Source organism: Fundulus heteroclitus, chromosome 14, assembly GCF_011125445.2.
Source record: "Fundulus heteroclitus isolate FHET01 chromosome 14, MU-UCD_Fhet_4.1, whole genome shotgun sequence".
Classification (NCBI taxonomy): Eukaryota; Metazoa; Chordata; class Actinopteri; order Cyprinodontiformes; family Fundulidae; genus Fundulus; species Fundulus heteroclitus.
The window spans coordinates 23,100,391-23,118,728 of record NC_046374.1 but is presented as its reverse complement, the minus strand read 5'-3'; the positions used below and the strand labels follow the sequence as shown (position 1 = coordinate 23,118,728).

The window sequence follows — 18,338 nt, the reverse complement described above, 5'->3', positions numbered from 1 at the left end:
AGGAGAATCTAAGCTTTAATGCATTTTAATGAGTTGCAAATAGTGTTTTTTTGTTTGTTTTTTTTCTCAGCATTTGACCTAACAGAGAAAATCGTGGAAAATCCGATTTCTGGCTGATTGATATTAACGAATATTATAAACCGTTTCCACGTCAGCAAAAATACGGCCACGTTCGGGACACTCAGGACAATTTAAAAATAATTGCGATGGAATAACGGGGCTTTTTTTTCCCCGGCCAACGCTGACCTCCAGTCTTCTGCTTTGGATTCAGTCCGGACAGAAAAATAAAGAAATTACAAGATCATCTACATCCCTGACCTCAGACTGATTTTTTTTTTTAAACCCAGAAGTGTGCATTAGAGCACACAGCGCTGTAGATGCTTCAAAGAGGAGAAATGTTGGGACTTTATTTTAAGATATTTAATGAATGGTGGTAAAAAATATATTTTATTTAGCATTTAGCGCTAAATGAACCTGTCTTCTTCGTTTGATAACCAGGACGAAATTTAAATCCATGTAAATGACTTTTAATCTGTCTGTGTGACTGGATTCGATCGACTCGTTTCTTTTTTAGGTGAAACCGAACTGAGCTGAACTGATTTAAGCCGCCGACAAACCGATCAGGATTTTACGAGGGAATCGGTCCAAAAAATAAAATAAAAATAGAGAAATCATGCTGTGCCAAATCCTGTTTTTTTTACAAAAACAAATATACAGATGAGAAATACATAATTTAAAAAATCGTTTTTTTTTAAGGAAAAACTAAATCAGGATTCATGCAGTTCCAGGTTTACACTGCCGCAAATATACACATTAAAATACATTTAAACAAAAGGGTTTTTTTAAAGAAAAAACATAAAAATCGGGATTTTGGCAGTTTGAACGTTTTCTATTAAACCTACTATCCATTTTTTTTTTTTTTTTTTAGAATTAAAGAATATTGACCCAGAATATCAGAAAATAATACACCTGTGGGTTCCTGCACCGGTGGAACAACTTTACATAAACGTCAGCGTTTAACCGGTCTCTCTCTCACACACACACACACACACACACACACACACACACACACACACACACACACACCCCAGCGATGACGGCACATGAGCCGCGGCTACAGCAGCAGCAGCACAGCGCAGGCGAGGTCAGACATGTTTCACATTGAAAACCCATTTAGTTCTCGCTCAGTAATGAGCCGTGCTTAAAAGGTAAGAAGCAGAAAAGAAAAAAAAAAAAAAAAAAAAAAACACAAAAATGTGTTTAAGCGGTTCTGCTGCTCACGTCGCCGATGTTTATTTGTCTGGCACACGCAGCCGCGACTGCAGCCCAGACGTGTGTGATGCTGCCAGAAACCAACACATGTGACCCCTGATCTCGCCAAACCGTCTCACACACACACACACACACACACACACACACACACACACACACACACACACACACACACACACACACACAGTGTGAGCTTGCACATACCTTGGTCCTGGACATAGTACGCTAGAAACAAGTCCAGCTCCTTGACCGACACTGTTATGTGGTGCGGCTGGACACAAAGTGCTGGGTTGGTGCAATGCGGGGACTTGACGAGGCGCTCGCCGTCCGTACTTTCCAGAGGGATGCCCTTGAAGAGGATGACCATCACCAGGTCCAGGCGCCAGACTTTGTCGGCCTGCCGCAGGCAGTCGATCCGGCGGATCTTGCCCTTCTGGTCCGGGTTGGACAGCACGCAGCACGGCGGCTTCTTGCCCGTCACGCTGAGGACGAAGTCCTCCCGGTACTCCTGCCGGATGTCCTTGCGCAGCTTGGCCAGCAGCCTGGAGGCCCACTTCTGCTTGACCTCGGGCTTCTCGCTCAGGAGCTCGTCCTTCACGGCGCGCTCCTCGTCCTTGGACATCCGCTTCTCGTGCTTCTTGAAGTACTTGCGCTTGCGGGCCTGCAGGTTGAACCAGGTGTAGGCGATGGCCCGGACGTGCGGGAGAAGCGCCTCGATGAAGGGATGAAATTCATCCTGGAGGGAGAGAGGGTAAGAGAGAGGGAGAGGGGTGGGTGGGGGGGGGGGGTTAATCACCCCATTAAAAGGAGAAAAGAGGAGTTAATATAAGAACAACGTAAGGAATAAGAGAGTTAATTCGTCACATAACGCCTTATTTATTTTAATTTTTGTGTTCCCCTCGTTTCCTTCCTGTCTGACAGAATCAAAATCTCCTAAATTTATGCCAGAGTTTGTGTTTTCTGTTCTCGGCTGCTTTGCTCTCTTCCAACTCTCCCCGTTCTCCAGAGTGAACTTATCCAGCGGCCGCTAAGACCACGGCATAAGCGTCTGAGCAGGATGGAGCCGCAGAGTCAGACGTTAAGGAGATTCCCCCCCCGTCATAGACGGTGATGGGGGGGGTGACCAAAACTGTCACGTCTGGATAAAGTTTGTTTTTTGGTCCGAGTGAGGAGCAGAAATCCATGCCGAGGCTCATTGGATTTATTTGGAAGGTTGGATTTTAGCAAACATTTTTAGACGTTTGCAGCATTGTGTTATTCTGAAATTAGAAACAATAATAATAATAATAAAATGTCCAGTGTGAATTTGGTTTTTCCCGCTGCACTAAGCACACTTTTGTACATTTAATTGGGGAAAAAAAACATACAGAGTTAAATATATAAATATAGTTGGAAAGTTTTTTTTTTTTTTAGCTTCTTTTTTCAAAGCAAAACCAAAAAAATAAATAAATCCACAGTTTCATGATTCGATAACCCTTTGACTTTTTTTTTTTTTTCTTGTCCTGTTAAACGCGGTAACACTTATTTGGTAATCCTGCCACCATTTCCATTAACTCATTTCCCTTTTCCGTCCTTTCTCGTCGGGATCGCGCAGCTCCTCCAGGTGAGAAAACGGAAACGTCGAATTATCTTAGCTTTCAGGTCATTAAAATGTCAAATTTAATAAGCGTAAGCACCCCCACCACCACCACCACCACCACCACCCCCCGCCCCTACTACTCCTCCTCCTCCTCCTCTTGTTTAAGCAGGCTTTTGAGGAGTCAAACCACACATTGTTCTTTTTGAAGGCAGTCAGGCAAAGCGGGAGCGATGGGGAAACCGCAGAAAACCACTCTCTTAGCGTGCAGTAGTGTGTGTGTGTCACTGAGTGAGAGTGTGTGTGTGCCGGCATGCCGCTGGAAGCCACATCTCTGCGCAGTCAAACTTTTGCCTCGGCGTCCAGATCTCACCACCGAATCCCTCGCCTTGCCCGAGCGAACGGAGCCGCTCCTAGACTGGAACCCCCTGCAGGTTCGCTGCTTTTTAAAAGACGGGGTGTCGCGCCGCTCCTCCAAATGTTTAGCTTTTCCCCCGTTTTGGAGGTGTCTACGAAATAATGATCAGGGCTCGTTTTTCACGTCACCTCCAATTAGGAGGGCTAAAGTAAACTTTGGAATCCCCCGCTGAACGTGCTCGGAAGCGGCCGACTTTACAAATAAATCCCCTTTCTGTTAAAAGGAGACAAAAAGAAAAACGCTCAAAATATTCCAATAACAGTGACTATTATTTGCTTTAAAGCCGGCTAACGAAGCCTAAAGCTGTAAAGATAAATGAGTTGGCCAGGGCCCGAGCGGCTCGCACTTCAGCCGGGGCCATAAAAGCGCAATCCTCTTAAGCACAAACTAAACCACATCTCAGTCAATCACTAACTTATGCCAAGTAAAATATAAACAGTCGGACTGAGTCAGCCAAAACAGTCTGCAGCTACCCCTGTCCAAGCGCTGAATCAACGCTATCGGCGCTCCTGATCTTCCTGAAGAGAAAGTAGCTTTATCTTCCTCCGACAGCAGCCGAGGTGGCCGCTTTTAATTGAAATAAAAAATACTTTTTGGGTTTTTTTTTTGGTTTTGCAGAACAGGGAGGGTGAATGTATGTATTTATAATAAACGCAGCTCTGGTTAAAGCTGGAAAGTGGGAGAAAAGTAAAAAAATAAAATAAAGGAAGCAAATCACTGTATTGAAGGTAAGCCAGTGAGGAGGATTATCAGCAGCTATCTTGAAAATCATCTTCACACAGAGATTACGCCGAAGGGGTACGGGTTCTCAAATGTAAAAAAAATATAATTTCAAAGAAATACGGCTGACAATTACAGAAATATCAGATCTAATGCTAATATTTGTGATTTAAAAATACAAAATGTGCATTATTTTTTATGCTGCTTTTGACAGTTCTCCTGCTCTGCCCTGTGAGGCCAGCTCAGGAAAAAAATAAAAAAAATCACGTGCAGATTCCTAAATGCGGCTGAGCTCCAGTGATACTACCCAACTAACCGCAGTTTACTTAAGCCTGCAACCTGCCGCTGGATTTTCCTGCTTGGCTGGCACCGGTGCCCTGCTGCACCTTTAAGGTTTTTTTTTTTCTGCAGAATTTACGACAGTTTGCCTCAGCCGGGTTACTTTAAGGATAAACTATTTACAGTGCACTCATCCACCCGTAAAGCAACTGTTGTTGTTTAAACGCCAATTTGACTCTTCTCACAGTGGCTCTGTGACATGCCACTGTGGAGAGTTTTGGGAACCTTTTACAGTAAAAGCATTGTATTCTGGGCCCTGTGGTGGCTTTTTATTATGCATTCTGATTGTGGGTTCCCATAATTTAATTTACAGTGATATTAAAAGAGCAGGGAAAACTAAGTAACTTGGATATTCTGTCGTTTATTTGACCTTAGATCAGGTTGCATCAGGTTTGCACAGCAGAGCAGCAACGTAATTTACCGTTTATCCTGCACTTTACGCAAAGTAAGTCAATAAATTACAACTGTTTGATTTGGCGCCCTGCTGCACACTGATTCCACGTTCATTTTCCAATATAAATTAAAAAAACATAAGCCCTAGAGTAAGTTACTGTTATTTTTAGCAACACGGATTCCTTTATGTTCAGGCATTTCAAAAAAAAATTAAATAAACTCAATAAAGAGTTTGCAACATTGCAAGATTCTGGGCGCGCACGCAGGACCCTGTGCCATGCCTACATGTGCCAAACTCACCCCCCCCAACTACTTGCAAAAAATAGAAAATAGGAAGAGGAGAAACAGACACGAGTACCTGAGTTAGACAAATCGGGGAATACATGTCGAGACGACTGAGCGCACACAGAGAGAGAGGAAGAAGAAGAAAAAAAAAAGGTGATTGTAGGTGGACTTAATCCTCCGATCACTCCATCGTCCTGGACCGATCGGTGCGCACCATGCGAGAAGAGTGTGTGTGTGAGAGCGCGCGGAGCCGCAATCCGAAAGGAAATTATCCAAGAATATCCATGAATAGTTTTGATCCAAAGATTGTCGCCACCGCCGATAAAAAAAAAAATGTATTTTTTTATGCTATATATTTGCAGGAGCCGGCACGGAGAAAGAAAAAAATATTAAAAAATAAAAGAAGGAGCAACTTGGAGCAGCGCGTCCTCCGCTGCTAGGACGCTCTCTCTCTCGCTCTCTCTCGCTCTCTCTCTCTCGCTCTCTCTCTCTCTGTTCCTCCGTGCGTCTTTACGCGGAGCTTCGCGGCGCTTCTGAGGGCGCAGAGTGCTGGGGAGAGTCACCCCCTGCAGAAAGCTTCCAGCCGGAGCTCATGTGAAACCGGCCGCTTCCACCTTCAGTCGGTCCTGCGCGATTTCAGCAAATCAGATCCAACTTTTTCCCTCTCTCCTCTTTTCTCCAACCCCCCTCCTCTCTCTCTCTCTCTCTCGCTCGCTCGCTCGCTCTCGCTCTCTCTCTCTCGCGTAATTACGCAGTCACACCCCTCCTCCTCCTCCCTCTCCTCCTCCTTCAGTCCCCCCCCCCCCCCTTCTCCTTCGGTACACAATTCATTTACTGCCCTCACTTCGGCTGAATTATTTTATGAGCTTCGGGGACTTCGGACCGGAGCTTCGGCCACACATAGGAGGAGGATGGGGGGGAATGAAAGCCCGTCTCCAACCTCCTTTTCCAGTTTACATAATTGTCAAGTTGAAGCCAACTTTTCACGACGAGCCCTGTTGACATTAACTCGCTTTTTTTTTTTTTTTTTTTTTTTTTGTGATCCTAATTAGGGGACACATTCAATAAAGCCCCTGCAGCAGAATGCATAATTTATTGGAAGTATCATTTGTACCCAAATGGACCTGCAAGCAAATGACCTGCATGCTGCGCGCACTGCAATATTAGGAGTTTCTTGGCAGAAACCAGTAACAAACCAGCAAAAAAAAAATAATGACATTTTAAAATAGAAAATAAAAAAGCAACCATTTTATCCATTCTCTTTCACTATGTCATATAATAAAAAAAAAACAACATAAAATCAACAATGACAATCTGGCCCATTCTTCCATACTCCCACCTCCTAACCAGCCCACAGCTTGTATAGTAGTATAGTAGATATTTGATATGGGGCTTTAAAGTAATCTTTTAACCACAGCAAAACTCATCAAACATATAGATCTGGGAAACATTTCTTGTTCATTTTGGTTTTGCGCTTTAAAAAAAGAAAGCCATTTCAGAGAGGAGACAGCGCCTCCTGCAGTCGCCGCAGAATGAAGTGCCATTTTTTTTCCCCCCTACGCCTTATCATTTTTAAACTGATGTTAGTAAATCTAGCGTTCAAATGTAACATTTTGTCTTTTAAAATAAGCACCAACCACCTGCTTTGTGTTATTGTTATTATTAACATTGGTTTCTAATAAAACACATGCATGGATTTTGTATTATCCATATCTCCTTTCTTAACTTCCTGGTTTAAAAAGCTTACAAACACGATCTGCAATATGGGGGCTGAGAACTGCCCCATGCGCCCCCCCTTGGAAAGACGCCCCTGCTCTCAATAAAAATCAATAAAATCGAGCTTTGTTTTTGTTTGCATGCATGCATGACGTCGCATCTTGCACCAGAAAGGACATGTCCGTGTAAAACGTCGTTTCTCGGCGGCGGCACACGTGTCTGCGCGGCTCCCGCGGAGCTGTCAGCAGCCCGCACAAAGTTGCTGTAACGCGGGGGAGCGAAGGAGGGCTGTCCGCTGCGCCAACTTTCTGCAGCTTCCACCGCCACAGGGCAGCAGGAAGGGGCAACGCAGAGCCACACGAAGAACAGACGACCGATGCAGAAACACAGAGCACCATCATGACATTTAAAAGAATAACAGAATAATATATAAGCCAGGGTTGCACGTACCATTGCACTGTACTGCATGGATAAAATGAGGGGAGTCCTGGAGCCGGGGCTGGAAAACGCACAAGCCGGTAGCTTCACATTTCTCACGCTCAACTTTGTTTGGAGACCCTTTTTTTTTCCCTCCTCTCTTGTGGTGCTCGCAACAACACCAAAAAATTTTTAAAAATTAAAAAAAAATTAAAAAAGTCAACACCGGAAGACAATTCTTGGCAGATGGAGGTGAAAAGAAGTTAGGAGCACCTCGCCTTTTCTCTCTCTCTCTCCCCCTGTGTTTTTTTGTTGTTGTTGTTGTTTTTTTTTTTTTTTGTCCTGTTTCCCTTCCTCTCCAGGTCTCAGTGTTCGGGGGTTCTGGGGGGGAGAAGGAGGGAGGGGGGGGGGGAGTTGAACGCGATCCAGAGGAGGCTGAGTTTTTCGGCTCTGGGCTGGTCTCCGCCTTCACTTTCACTGTCTGCCTGGCCGACTGCCGCCCCTCCGCCTCTCAGCCCCGTCAGCCGTCAAGTCTCACGGCTGCTCAACCGGAAGACGTCGGCGCTAGCTTTTCTAAATAAAAGCTCGGTTTTAAAGAAATCACAATAAGAGGAGGAAGATAAAATAGGCTTGGGAGTGCTGTTGCCTTGCAGCAAGAATGTCACGGGTTCGAACCCCGGCCTGGGGGCGTTTTAGGGCTGGACGATAATTCAGTAACAATATATGTCGATTGATAGACGTATATCGATGATAGGAAAAAAAAAGGTAGATAAAAAGTTCAACAGAATAACAGTTTTCCTTCCTTTTACATTCTAGCCATGTAGGTTAATATTACAGTCGTTACATCCTCCCAACCAATCACAACGCAGACCCAGGAACCAAGCTCCGCCCCCTTCAAAGAGTTCAGAAAGCACGTATTTCTTTTTTAAAAACTTGCAGTTTTGGTAAAAAGTTGGTAGAATAAAGAGTTGAGTTTGAATTTAGATTAAAATAGGTCGTTAAGCAACAGCATAAAATAGCCAGGGCTGCACTTAAAATCTATGTTTTTATTTTTTTGATAATTATCAACATCAATCGTTATGATTTCTAATCTATCGATTTTTTTCTACATGGTCCAGCCCTGGGGCGTCTATCTGTGCATGAATGAATAAATTAGAATATGTGTTTCCTATGATGTTTGTTAGTCAGATTTAAAGTAACTTTTTTAAACAAGAGCCCGTAACCTAACCTGACAACAGCCAGATGCATGTCTCGCTCCGCCTAGCTCCACTCACATACATCTGGGACACCGCCATAGGAATTGCCTTTACTGAAGGCTGGGCCTTATCAAAAATTCTTGCATATGATTGGATAAGCCACTTGTCTGTCATATTTATCGACGTGCTATTTCAACCACTCACACCGAAGCTAACCCGTGACGCTGATGATAGCGACGCAGGAAAAAATAATAATAATAATAATAATAATGTGTTTGCGGCTCTAGTGGCACGCGTTTTATTGACAGTGAGCTGACAGGAAGAGGGGGGAAGACAGGCGGCAAAGCGCCGCGGGTCGGAGTCGATCCCGGGCCGACCGCGTTGAGGACTAAAGGCCTCCTAATATGGTTCGCGCTAACCGCTAACGGTTAGCGCTAACCACTCGTTAGCGGCTAACCGCTTGCCAAATCCGGTCGGGAGAAGGGCGAAAACATCGTTTCCACCAACAAAAGCCTTCAGAGCCGTTCTCTGATGTTCTTTTAATGAAACAATATCAGATAGATTGGACAACACAGAAGAAATAGCAGCATCAATGCTAACGCTTGCTTCCTCGATGCGAGCCGCCATTGTTGTTGGAATCTCACGGTCGCTTCTCCGCTACGTCACATCCAGGAAACACCCGCCCTGCGTCCTGATTGGCCAGACCATAAATTTGGTTGGGTAAATCACTTTTAATGGGCGATGTCCCAGATGTATGTGAGTGGAGCTAGGCGAAGCGAGACATACAGCTGGCTGTTGTCAGGTTACCCGTAACCAGGTGTTAGGCACTATTTATAGCCAAGCCCACCTTTCTGTATTAAAAATGTTTGTTTCTCATCGTTAATGTAATATTGTAATATTAAGTGTAATTTTTTTCATTAACTGTAAGTGGAAAATCATCAGAAATAAAAGCTGAAAAAACTTATATTATGTGCGTCACTTAGTGAACCAAGTTACTAAATTTAATTAACGTGTCAATTTATAATGTGAGGACTTAGCATATGGGTACAATGTAAACTGGATAACAGCTATATATATATATATATAAACGCTGGAGATAGGCACCAGCAACCCCGCGACCCCATGAGGGATAAGCGGTTTGGAAAATGGATGGATGGATGGATATATATATATATATATATATATATATATATATATATATATATATATATATATATATATATAGTCTTCACATTTTGTGTTTAACTGTCTGAGCAGTAAAAACATGTTTAAAGAAAAACTGTGGTACAGAGCCTCCCAATACGGAACAATTGTCTGTATTTATTTAATAATTCTGGTGACTTTCACTATACAGTTTCAAATGAACATTTCAGTTTCTAAGTATGTGGAAATCTCTTTTATAGCGAGTCTTTGTGTAACCTACAAGTAAAAATAACACAAAAAATATGTGTAATTTGTTCTTATACATAGAGTAAAAACAAATTAGATGAATAAGTTAATTACATTTTTGTCTCTGTTCAACAATAATTTTGTATGTGTCAGGGCAATAACATGCTTGCACGTACAAGGTGCACGTAGGATAGTGACTACACACGAAGCTCATTCTCAGAAGGTGGCATCAGCCATCTTCTGTGGTCTGATGGAGCAGCAGTTTATCTGTAGCTGAGAGGAAACAGCTGGATAAGCTCATCAGGAGGGCCAGCTCTGTCCTGGGATGCCTGTTGGACCCAGTGCAGGTGGTGTGGGACAAAAGGACTGTAAGGAAAATCACCTCAGTGATGGACTATGTCTCCCACCCCATGCATGTAGCTGTTGCAGAGCTCCTTTAGTGACAGACTAAAGGAGCGATTCCGTCCGTCATTCCTCCCGGATGCTGTTAGACTTTATAATCTTAGCCCCTCCCAACAAACATAACATCTGTTTAAAGCATACAAATTGTTGCACAGGTCATGACTCAACAACTAACTGTTGACACTGTTCTAAGATGCAAAGACAACCGTTTACATCATGCATATCGTTGCAGAGGCTCTGACTCAGCCGTTAATTGTTTACATTGTACCCAGATGCAAAGGTAATGCTGCTGGACTATGATACATAGAGCACTTTGCATAAACTTATACGTTGTTGAATTGTATGTGTGGAAATGTTGCATATTCTATTGTCGTGTGTTAGGTAAATAGGCTGGATTTATTTTTCTTCCACTACCAAAGAACTTTGTTTTCCCTTTGGTCAATATTTAGTCTGATATTTACCCTTATGTTCTACTCTTGGTGTTTTTTTCTCAAGAGCTAGCGTTAGATTAGAAAGTTTGCTTTTATTGTATTCTTCCTTTTTTTCCCCCTTTCTGAATCACTAATAATTGTATGCGTGTTAGCCACTGTCACACCCGAATTTTCCCATTTTGGGACATTAAAGGAATTATTTTCTCATCTTATTCTAGGCTAATACTCGTTTTATGAAGTGGTAAAGTCACATGTGGAACATTAGCCTGTATTTTGTTAACATTAAGTGAGCAAGATGAAGGTAGAATTGTGGGTTTTGCATTTTTATAGCTCTTTATTAACATTTTGAACTCAGCGAAACAATTAATTTTAGAAAAACGAATCCCCTTTCTCACAAAGTATGAACGTGTTCATCTGGTGGGTTGGGTTAGGTGAGTCTCAAGCTCTTATTTTTGAAAGCTCTGCTTCCTGTCGGCCTCCTATCTGTGTCTAAAGCAGCTTCACTCAGCCTCCGTCGTTTCGTAATAGCGTTTACATTCTTGCTGCTCATTGGCCAGCAGCCGTGTGGCCCCGGGACCCCGTGTACCCTGGGCCCCACACTTCCGCTCGTCTGACGGGCTGTTTGCTGTTTGACAGAGCCGCTGCTGGGCAGCCGAGTCAACGCCTGATGCTGGTGGACGTCACAAGAAATATTATTATCCCTACAAAGAGCCAATGCTATACAGACTAGAGGATTTTTTTTAATTCTACTTGTCTCTAGTCATTCTGAAACAAAATGTACCCTTTTCTCTTCTTCTTTTTTTTTTGCTGAAGATTGTGTTAAAATGAAAATGAAAAAGAAACAAAAAGCAGCTGTCGCGAATGTTAATAGTAAACTTTTGTCTTGATACCCTTATTAGCTATTTAATATATCAATAAGAGGCAAAAAAAAAAAAAAAAAAAAAAAAAGCAAATTCACATGTCTTAAATGAAAGTGTCAGGACACATTCAGTGTTGTTACATCAACACACTGTTTACAGTAGCTAAAAATGTCAGCGCGGCCCCTGTGGGATCATTACCTGGCCCGGTTCTTTTGTCACGGTGGTAGTAAGCCTACTGGTTCAAGAACTCAGTCTGGACCTTTCTTGCAGGTTTGTTCTTGTTTAAGCAGCCCATTTGGACCGGTTCTGATCTATATCCATGCCTATCATGGACTCGTCTATCTTTGGAGTATGACATCAAGGAGAGTTTAAGCACTTTTGAAGTTTTTGCAATGCTTTAACTTTAAATGATCTCATAATCGTTTTATCAAGGCGAAAAATGCGTAATAATGTTTTCATATAACTCCGGTGACTTTATATTCCCCCTGCCCCTAGACTGAGCTGAAAGGGTTATTGTGCAGAGCAAGGATTTATCGCCACCATGTGGCTACAAACCACATTACAAGGTTTCTCTTTGCATTCTGGTACATTTGAACACCTTAGTCTGATACCAGTATAAAGAGGCAGTTTTGGTGACAAACTGTGCACATTAAATTACCAACAAAGCAGCTTTATTATTTCTTGCTATAAAAATAACAGGTTCAACAAAAGTAATCTCTGTTAAACATGAAGCCTGTTTTTCTTTTAATATAATACAATTTGTAGCCTCTGCTTAAAAACTTTGATGTTTTTTGGGTCCAGCATGGGGCTCAACTCCAGCAGACTACTAAAAACAACTTGTTGCATAAAACCGTACCATCTTTGTGAAATACATCAAACAATGAAAAACATATAAACCTACATTTCTTATTGTTATCATGCATTATCCTCTTAAGCCCCAAAAGGTTTTGTTCAAACATAGGCTTATAGACATCTGAAAAAGGCTGTAAATGTATATGTCTGACCTTATTTACAGATCTGTCAGGAGAAAGAAAAACAATATGTTTGAAGAGAAACATTTTCATGGAATCAAAAAGCCAGTGTTTTGACAAAAATTCTCAGGTCTTAAGAGGATAAATAAAGCATTAGTCTTCACTCTGTTTTCTCTTTTTCCCCATCGTTAACACAAGAGCAGAGTTGTCAGATCTTACTATATAGATCATAGTAGATATAAGCTCTGGTCCGTGGGCCAAATCTGTCCAATCTGACCAAATTTGCAGGCTGAATATCTACTAGAGCTGGCTTGCTGATAGATAGTGCACCAACAATACCACAAATCCCAGAATGCTCTGCTGGTGCATTGGCATCACAATCAGGAACCACAATCCCTCTTTTCTGATGACATTCATTGACAACATTAGGTTGAAGTTTTTCCAGGTATCTTGCTTGGACCAGCTGGACTTTGTCTTGCTACTCCAAGGAATGAACTTGAAATGGTTGGATTTTCATTGGAGGAAACTATTATTATAGTTGTTGGCATGTGAAAAAAAGGTTACCATTGAAATTCAACGTAGAAGACTTAAAAAAGGGAAGGATGCACAAGATTTTAACATTTTTAATGATCTTTTATTTGCCTTCACATGTGTCTCATAGCTTTCACATGGAAAACTTTATCATAATATCTGAAGAAAAGGAAATACTTCCTTAACTGTAATTGCTGTTTCATAAAAACAAGGCTGGTGATTAACTTTGTGCAACTTTTTAACTTTGGACCACTGCAGGGCCAAAACTAAAATACGTGTTTGACACTCGAGCTCTAGATGCTAACCCATTTTCTCGCACACAATCATGTTTGCCTCAATTTTGTTTGACACGGATTAAATTTAAATTAAAACTGCAACTCAAAACATATCTGAAAATCACAATTGCTGAAAAACCTACAAACTAATTAAAGTTGCACAGAGAGATGGTGGATCTTTTAAAAAAAACTGCAAATAAAAGTTTTTAGGATATTGTCTAGTTTTGGTTCCCCTTTCAGGAACGGGGCTTCATCTTTCAAAGTGTCACAGTTTTACATGCTCTAAATATGCTCTAAGAATTGTAGAAAATTAACTTTTTGGTGCATTTGATTTGAAAACAGGAACAAAATGAACTCTTAGGTCATATATTTATATTGATCATGTTAAATGCACTTCTAGGCAGTTGTGCGGAATGCCAGTGATGACAAAAACCTTTTGTCATTGTGTTCGTCTTTTGGGCCTCGAGGATGCAGAACACACTTTTCTTAAAGCCATAGTGTGTAAGATTTTCTCATTGGTGTAACATCTGTTGGTGCGTTAAATGAATTACAAACAACCTCGCTGTTTATAGCGTAATAACTACTACGGAATCCGCGGAGTATCATAAATGTAACAATGTCAACATGTCCTGGTTGTATTAGCTACCGCTAATAGCTAATAGCTACGGTCATTGTATGAAATCGTTGCGGCTTGTTTTTTCCAAAGTCTGAACATCCAGTCACTTATTTGGACTCTAAAAAAGCGACTATAAATACGAGTAAAGAGACCAGGACTCGCTGCTGCACTACAGACAGTGAACTGACCGGCTGATACCCCTCCGCCTCCCTCTCACATACTCCGTGAAAGGGAGAGGGAAACGAACAAACAAGCCATCTCTACCAGGAGGACAGAGTGAGTGCTGGACTACACTGTCCTGTTTCTAACATAACACCAAAAATAAACTTTGCTGTTCACTGAATCAACTTACCTGCTGTCCAGCAGAAACCCTGCAACGACTGCATAAGTTTAGACTCCGTGCTCCCTCATGAATTATCTCCACCTAGTAATAATAGCTGCGCCAATATAGCCTCTCATCTTCTCCTGGTTATTACTTCTTTTTCTTTTCTTGGTTACTTTCTCTTCCCTCTCGCTGGGCAAACAGTATAGATGGTCCTCAATTTCAACAGAAAATGGCAAATAGAATAGTCTACGGCCGTCTTTGCTTGTTTAAGGAAGAAATACACCGGGTACGTAACGTAAGCAGCTCGGCTGACGGACGTGTTTTTAAAAGCGTAAATTAACACCAGACGATTCGAATGTACGCTCCACACCTGCGGGTTTCTGCTCTGAAAAGAACTATCACCACATGGAAAGAGCACCAAGTAGAAGCCGGGCCTTGGCCTTCTTTCCTCTAGATGACGAACAGTTGCGAGAGGAAAGCAAACAAAAATGAGTGAATCCCATCAATTAGAAGCGTCAACAAGGTGGCTTCTACCACTTCATGGTCGATCTGAGATTTGACTTTTGGGATTTTTTCAGAAGGGAACTTTGACACGGGATGTTGTTTTCTCTTTGAATCCCTGCCAAACAGGAGCGTATACACGTCTAAACAGTCTAATTTAGGCAACACGTAGAGTACATACATACATATCATGCGTCTAGTGTACATTTATTGACTGATTAAAATGAAAAGCTAACCTAAGTGTAGGACGGTCGTGTGCTGCTTTGCTGCACTTATGCACTGGGACGCATCCGTTGTATTTCCTCCTTTATCGTCCTCCTCCACCAACATCAGGTTCTCATATACAAGATAGCTAGGGAAAACGCATATGGCTGACAAGTTTGTCCCCTTTCAGCTACTGAAATCAGAAATAGCGACGCAACATGGCGCCTGCCAGTGGGTGCACCGACACTTATGTATTCATAAACTACTACTAATTCTAAGTTAGGAGAACGTTTTAATTTTTTCATGTGATGTTATTAGACTTTGCCAGAATATGTATTTATAAAAGCAATAGTAGATTTTTTTCCTAATTATAAGTCAAATTAGTTACTCACTGTCCCTTTAAGTAATATTGGAAACAGTTTGTCCTTACCAACACAAACAAAGACTCTTTATTATCTCCCTCATGTCAACCTACAGCTGTAACGGCACATGTGTTCATGCAGTCCAGTCGGTTGAGTAGACACAGCCTTGTTTTCTACCTAAATTCATGCAGGATGTTTATGTGCAGAACGTTCTGGAAGGCAACTTTAACAAGTGACACCAAACAAAACAGAGAGGACTGCCAGTTATCACTAAACTCTGCTGTTTTGGAGATAGTAATGTTTCTCATGCAGCTACAATGAGAAAAGAAAACGTGGACTGAACCAGAACCATGTGTCAGCAATGGTTCTGGCCCGTAGGTCCTTTCCGCTGAGCTGAATTACTCACCTGAAACAACTTCAAGCTGAAAGTAAACATTACCGATGCGATAGAAAACCCAGCAAATGTCCTAACGTCTACCTGCAGCATCCAATCAACCCAAACTCCTTACTTACAGCTTATAAAATGCAAGTCAGGGGACTCCTTGTTGATGAATGCAACAACTGCTGCATCCAGGTCTGTTTTTTTCCCCTCAGATATGGACACAGTGTTAATAAGAATGTTAAAACATCAACAATGACCATTGTGAAGTGGTTTTAACGTTGTATAATCTATCTATTCAGGCATTTGGCTTTGCCAGTTTATGACACTTTATTCGTTCTGTGCTTTATGCTTTTAAAAAAAGTTAAAGGACATGATAAAATAAAGTAAATTTTTGAAACTGAAAAAAAAAACTATGTTTACTGTTGACCGAAGTCCAAAAAAATAGAAATATACTATATAATTCTTGACTGAAGTATGTCTATAAAACCCAGGCATGCATCAAACCGAAATGTTTGTGTACGAGGTTTGTCTCGCAGAAAAACACTTTTCATTGACTATATATTTATTGTTATATCAATATTATTAAAAACGATAATGTTGAAAATGACTGATTTTAAGGGTGGGGTCTGGAACAAATTATTTTAATTTCCATTGTATTTACAGAAAATACACATTTTCAAGATACAAGGTGCCTGTTGGAACAAATTAATTTTGAATTCAGTCATTTCTCCATGTCTTGCACGCTAAAGAGGCAGAACACCAGAAACTTCAATAATTTTGCAAGACGCTGTCGCTGCAAGTGCTTCAAGGCAGAGATCGTCAAACCTTTCTGCTTCCAACCCACAGAACAACAGTGGGAGAGACTCATGATCCCAACTATTGGTTTAGTACTGCTAATTGTTTAGTAGTACTTTAGTATTAGTGAAATTATTGAGTTAAACAGGGGTTTGATGGTTGTATAAAGTTGTTTTTTATTCTTAAAATAGTGAATGCATTCATTCCTTATCACTTATTTTAGTCTGATGTCTGAAAATCACGCCTAAAGCCCACAATTACTGATGTCTAACCTCATCTAGACTCTTGACTCCACATTTTGGAACCACTAAGCGTTTCAAAACATAATTTAAAATGTGAACTAAACTATGCAAGCCACAAAGCCTCAGGAAACGTTGTGAATCTCTCACTGCAACAGAGCAAAAGCACAGGACATCGTCGGGCTAAAGATAACCGCACCGACAGCACAACCCGTGCAGAAACGGGAATGTCGCCGAGTTCCTCCGAGCATCCAGAGGGAAGAATCCTTAGACCCTGAAGATGAGGCGTGATAAAAGCTCGCCTGTAGTCAGACGAGTAAATAAATATTCAGAGAGAAATGTCAGCTTGCGTTGCCTCTTCAGCCTGGGAAAGGCGAGGGCAGGACAAGGGCTCTTTGTCCAGCTTTAAATTAACACAGCTGAGGCTGAAAAGAGAGGTGCACTTGAGGAAAGCTCTCAAACTAAAAGCAGGCTGAGTTTGTCCTTCAGTAATTCCTCTCGGTTTTTAAAAAAAAAAAAACACTTTTCTTTGTTGCGTCCAACACTTCACAATCTTCAGATTTCTGAAGCCAGATTTAAATTGAATCATGTAGCTCCAGCCTGGTTGAGCCAAGCGTGAAAACAGACTCCCCATGAGTGCCACAGCAAAACTCGTCAGGTGCACATATATCACGCCGGTATCTTATAAGAGCAAAAATAAACATGGCTTGTTAGATAGTGTAACTGGACTCACCATCCACCACGTCCTGGCTGATATGTCATAACAAAGCTGCCATTTGATGGACCTCTCTGTCAGTTTCCCAGCCATCGCTGTGCACGCTCCTTGCCCCCGGTGGGAGACAACACAGCTAATCAAAGGGGCATCGGTGGAGGCATGCTGGGCCACATGTAGGCCAGTCCTTCACCCTGCTGCATCATGGGAAATAAAAAAAAAAAAGGGATCAGCAACAGATTGACCCCAGTGACATGAACCTGACTGTGGTAATTACAAGCATCCTGACCCTGTAACCTTCAACAACAACCCCACCCCCCACCCGCACCCCCACACACACACACAATCTTCCTCCCCCTTCTCCCTTATTTCTCCCTCCGTTACAGTTGCTGTGCAAAGAGCACGAGTGAGGAAAAATACAATCATTGCAGAAGACAAAAGTTCATTCTTTTAAAGAGGTCTTGCAAGTCGTTTTCCTTCCAGCCTTTTTTTTTTTGCCCGGCCATTTGAAGTTTAAATGCTCACAATAATGTCTGAAGCCTTGGAAGACAGGTGTAAAAAAAAGCTAAAGTGAGGTTAAAACTATTTCAGATTTTCGGTCGCACTTGCTGTATATTTGGACTTTTGACTGGGCCGTTTTAACGCAACAATATGATTTGACATATTTCATTGTAGCTCTGGCTGAATGTTGCAAGTCCAAATCAGTGGTCTCAAACTCAAATGTCTGCAAAATTTGAGATCAAATGTCCGAACTGGCTCTCTAGCATGGTGATTTGCTCATACTGTTGCAGGACACGGACTCTTCTGTAATTGTTGGGTGTATTAGAGATGCAGTCATTGGTATATACAGGGGACATGATAGGCGAACTGACTCTGAATGGTGAGGAATGAGGGAACAAATCTGATAATGCATGGGTTAGCACTCATTTCCTTTGATTTAGTCAAGAGGACATGGCGTTGGAGAGAGTCACAATCTGAGCTAACGGTCAACAAAAGCACTCTGGCATAGGT

General features: G+C 41.8%; 1 protein-coding gene across 7 annotated transcripts in view; it reads right to left on the bottom strand.

Moving 5' to 3' along the window:
* LOC105936132 (nuclear factor 1 B-type) overlaps window positions 1–17,458 on the bottom strand; it is a 114,791-nt gene extending 97,333 nt beyond the window's left edge. For 2 of the 7 annotated variants that reach the window (XM_036146574.1, XM_036146572.1), the window contains exons 1-2: window positions 17,349–17,456; window positions 1,477–2,008 (exon numbers count right to left, since the gene is read on the bottom strand). In XM_036146574.1, coding sequence (XP_036002467.1) covers window positions 1,477–2,008; window positions 17,349–17,423 — 607 coding nt within the window. In that variant the 5' untranslated portion in view covers window positions 17,424–17,456. Of the gene's footprint in view, window positions 1–1,476; window positions 2,009–5,076; window positions 5,699–7,169; window positions 7,626–17,348 lie in introns of those variants that run through there. The other 5 variants (XM_012876793.3, XM_012876796.3, XM_036146570.1 and 2 more) reach the window with 4 other exon arrangements.
* Between the last annotated feature and the right edge of the window lie 880 nt (window positions 17,459–18,338).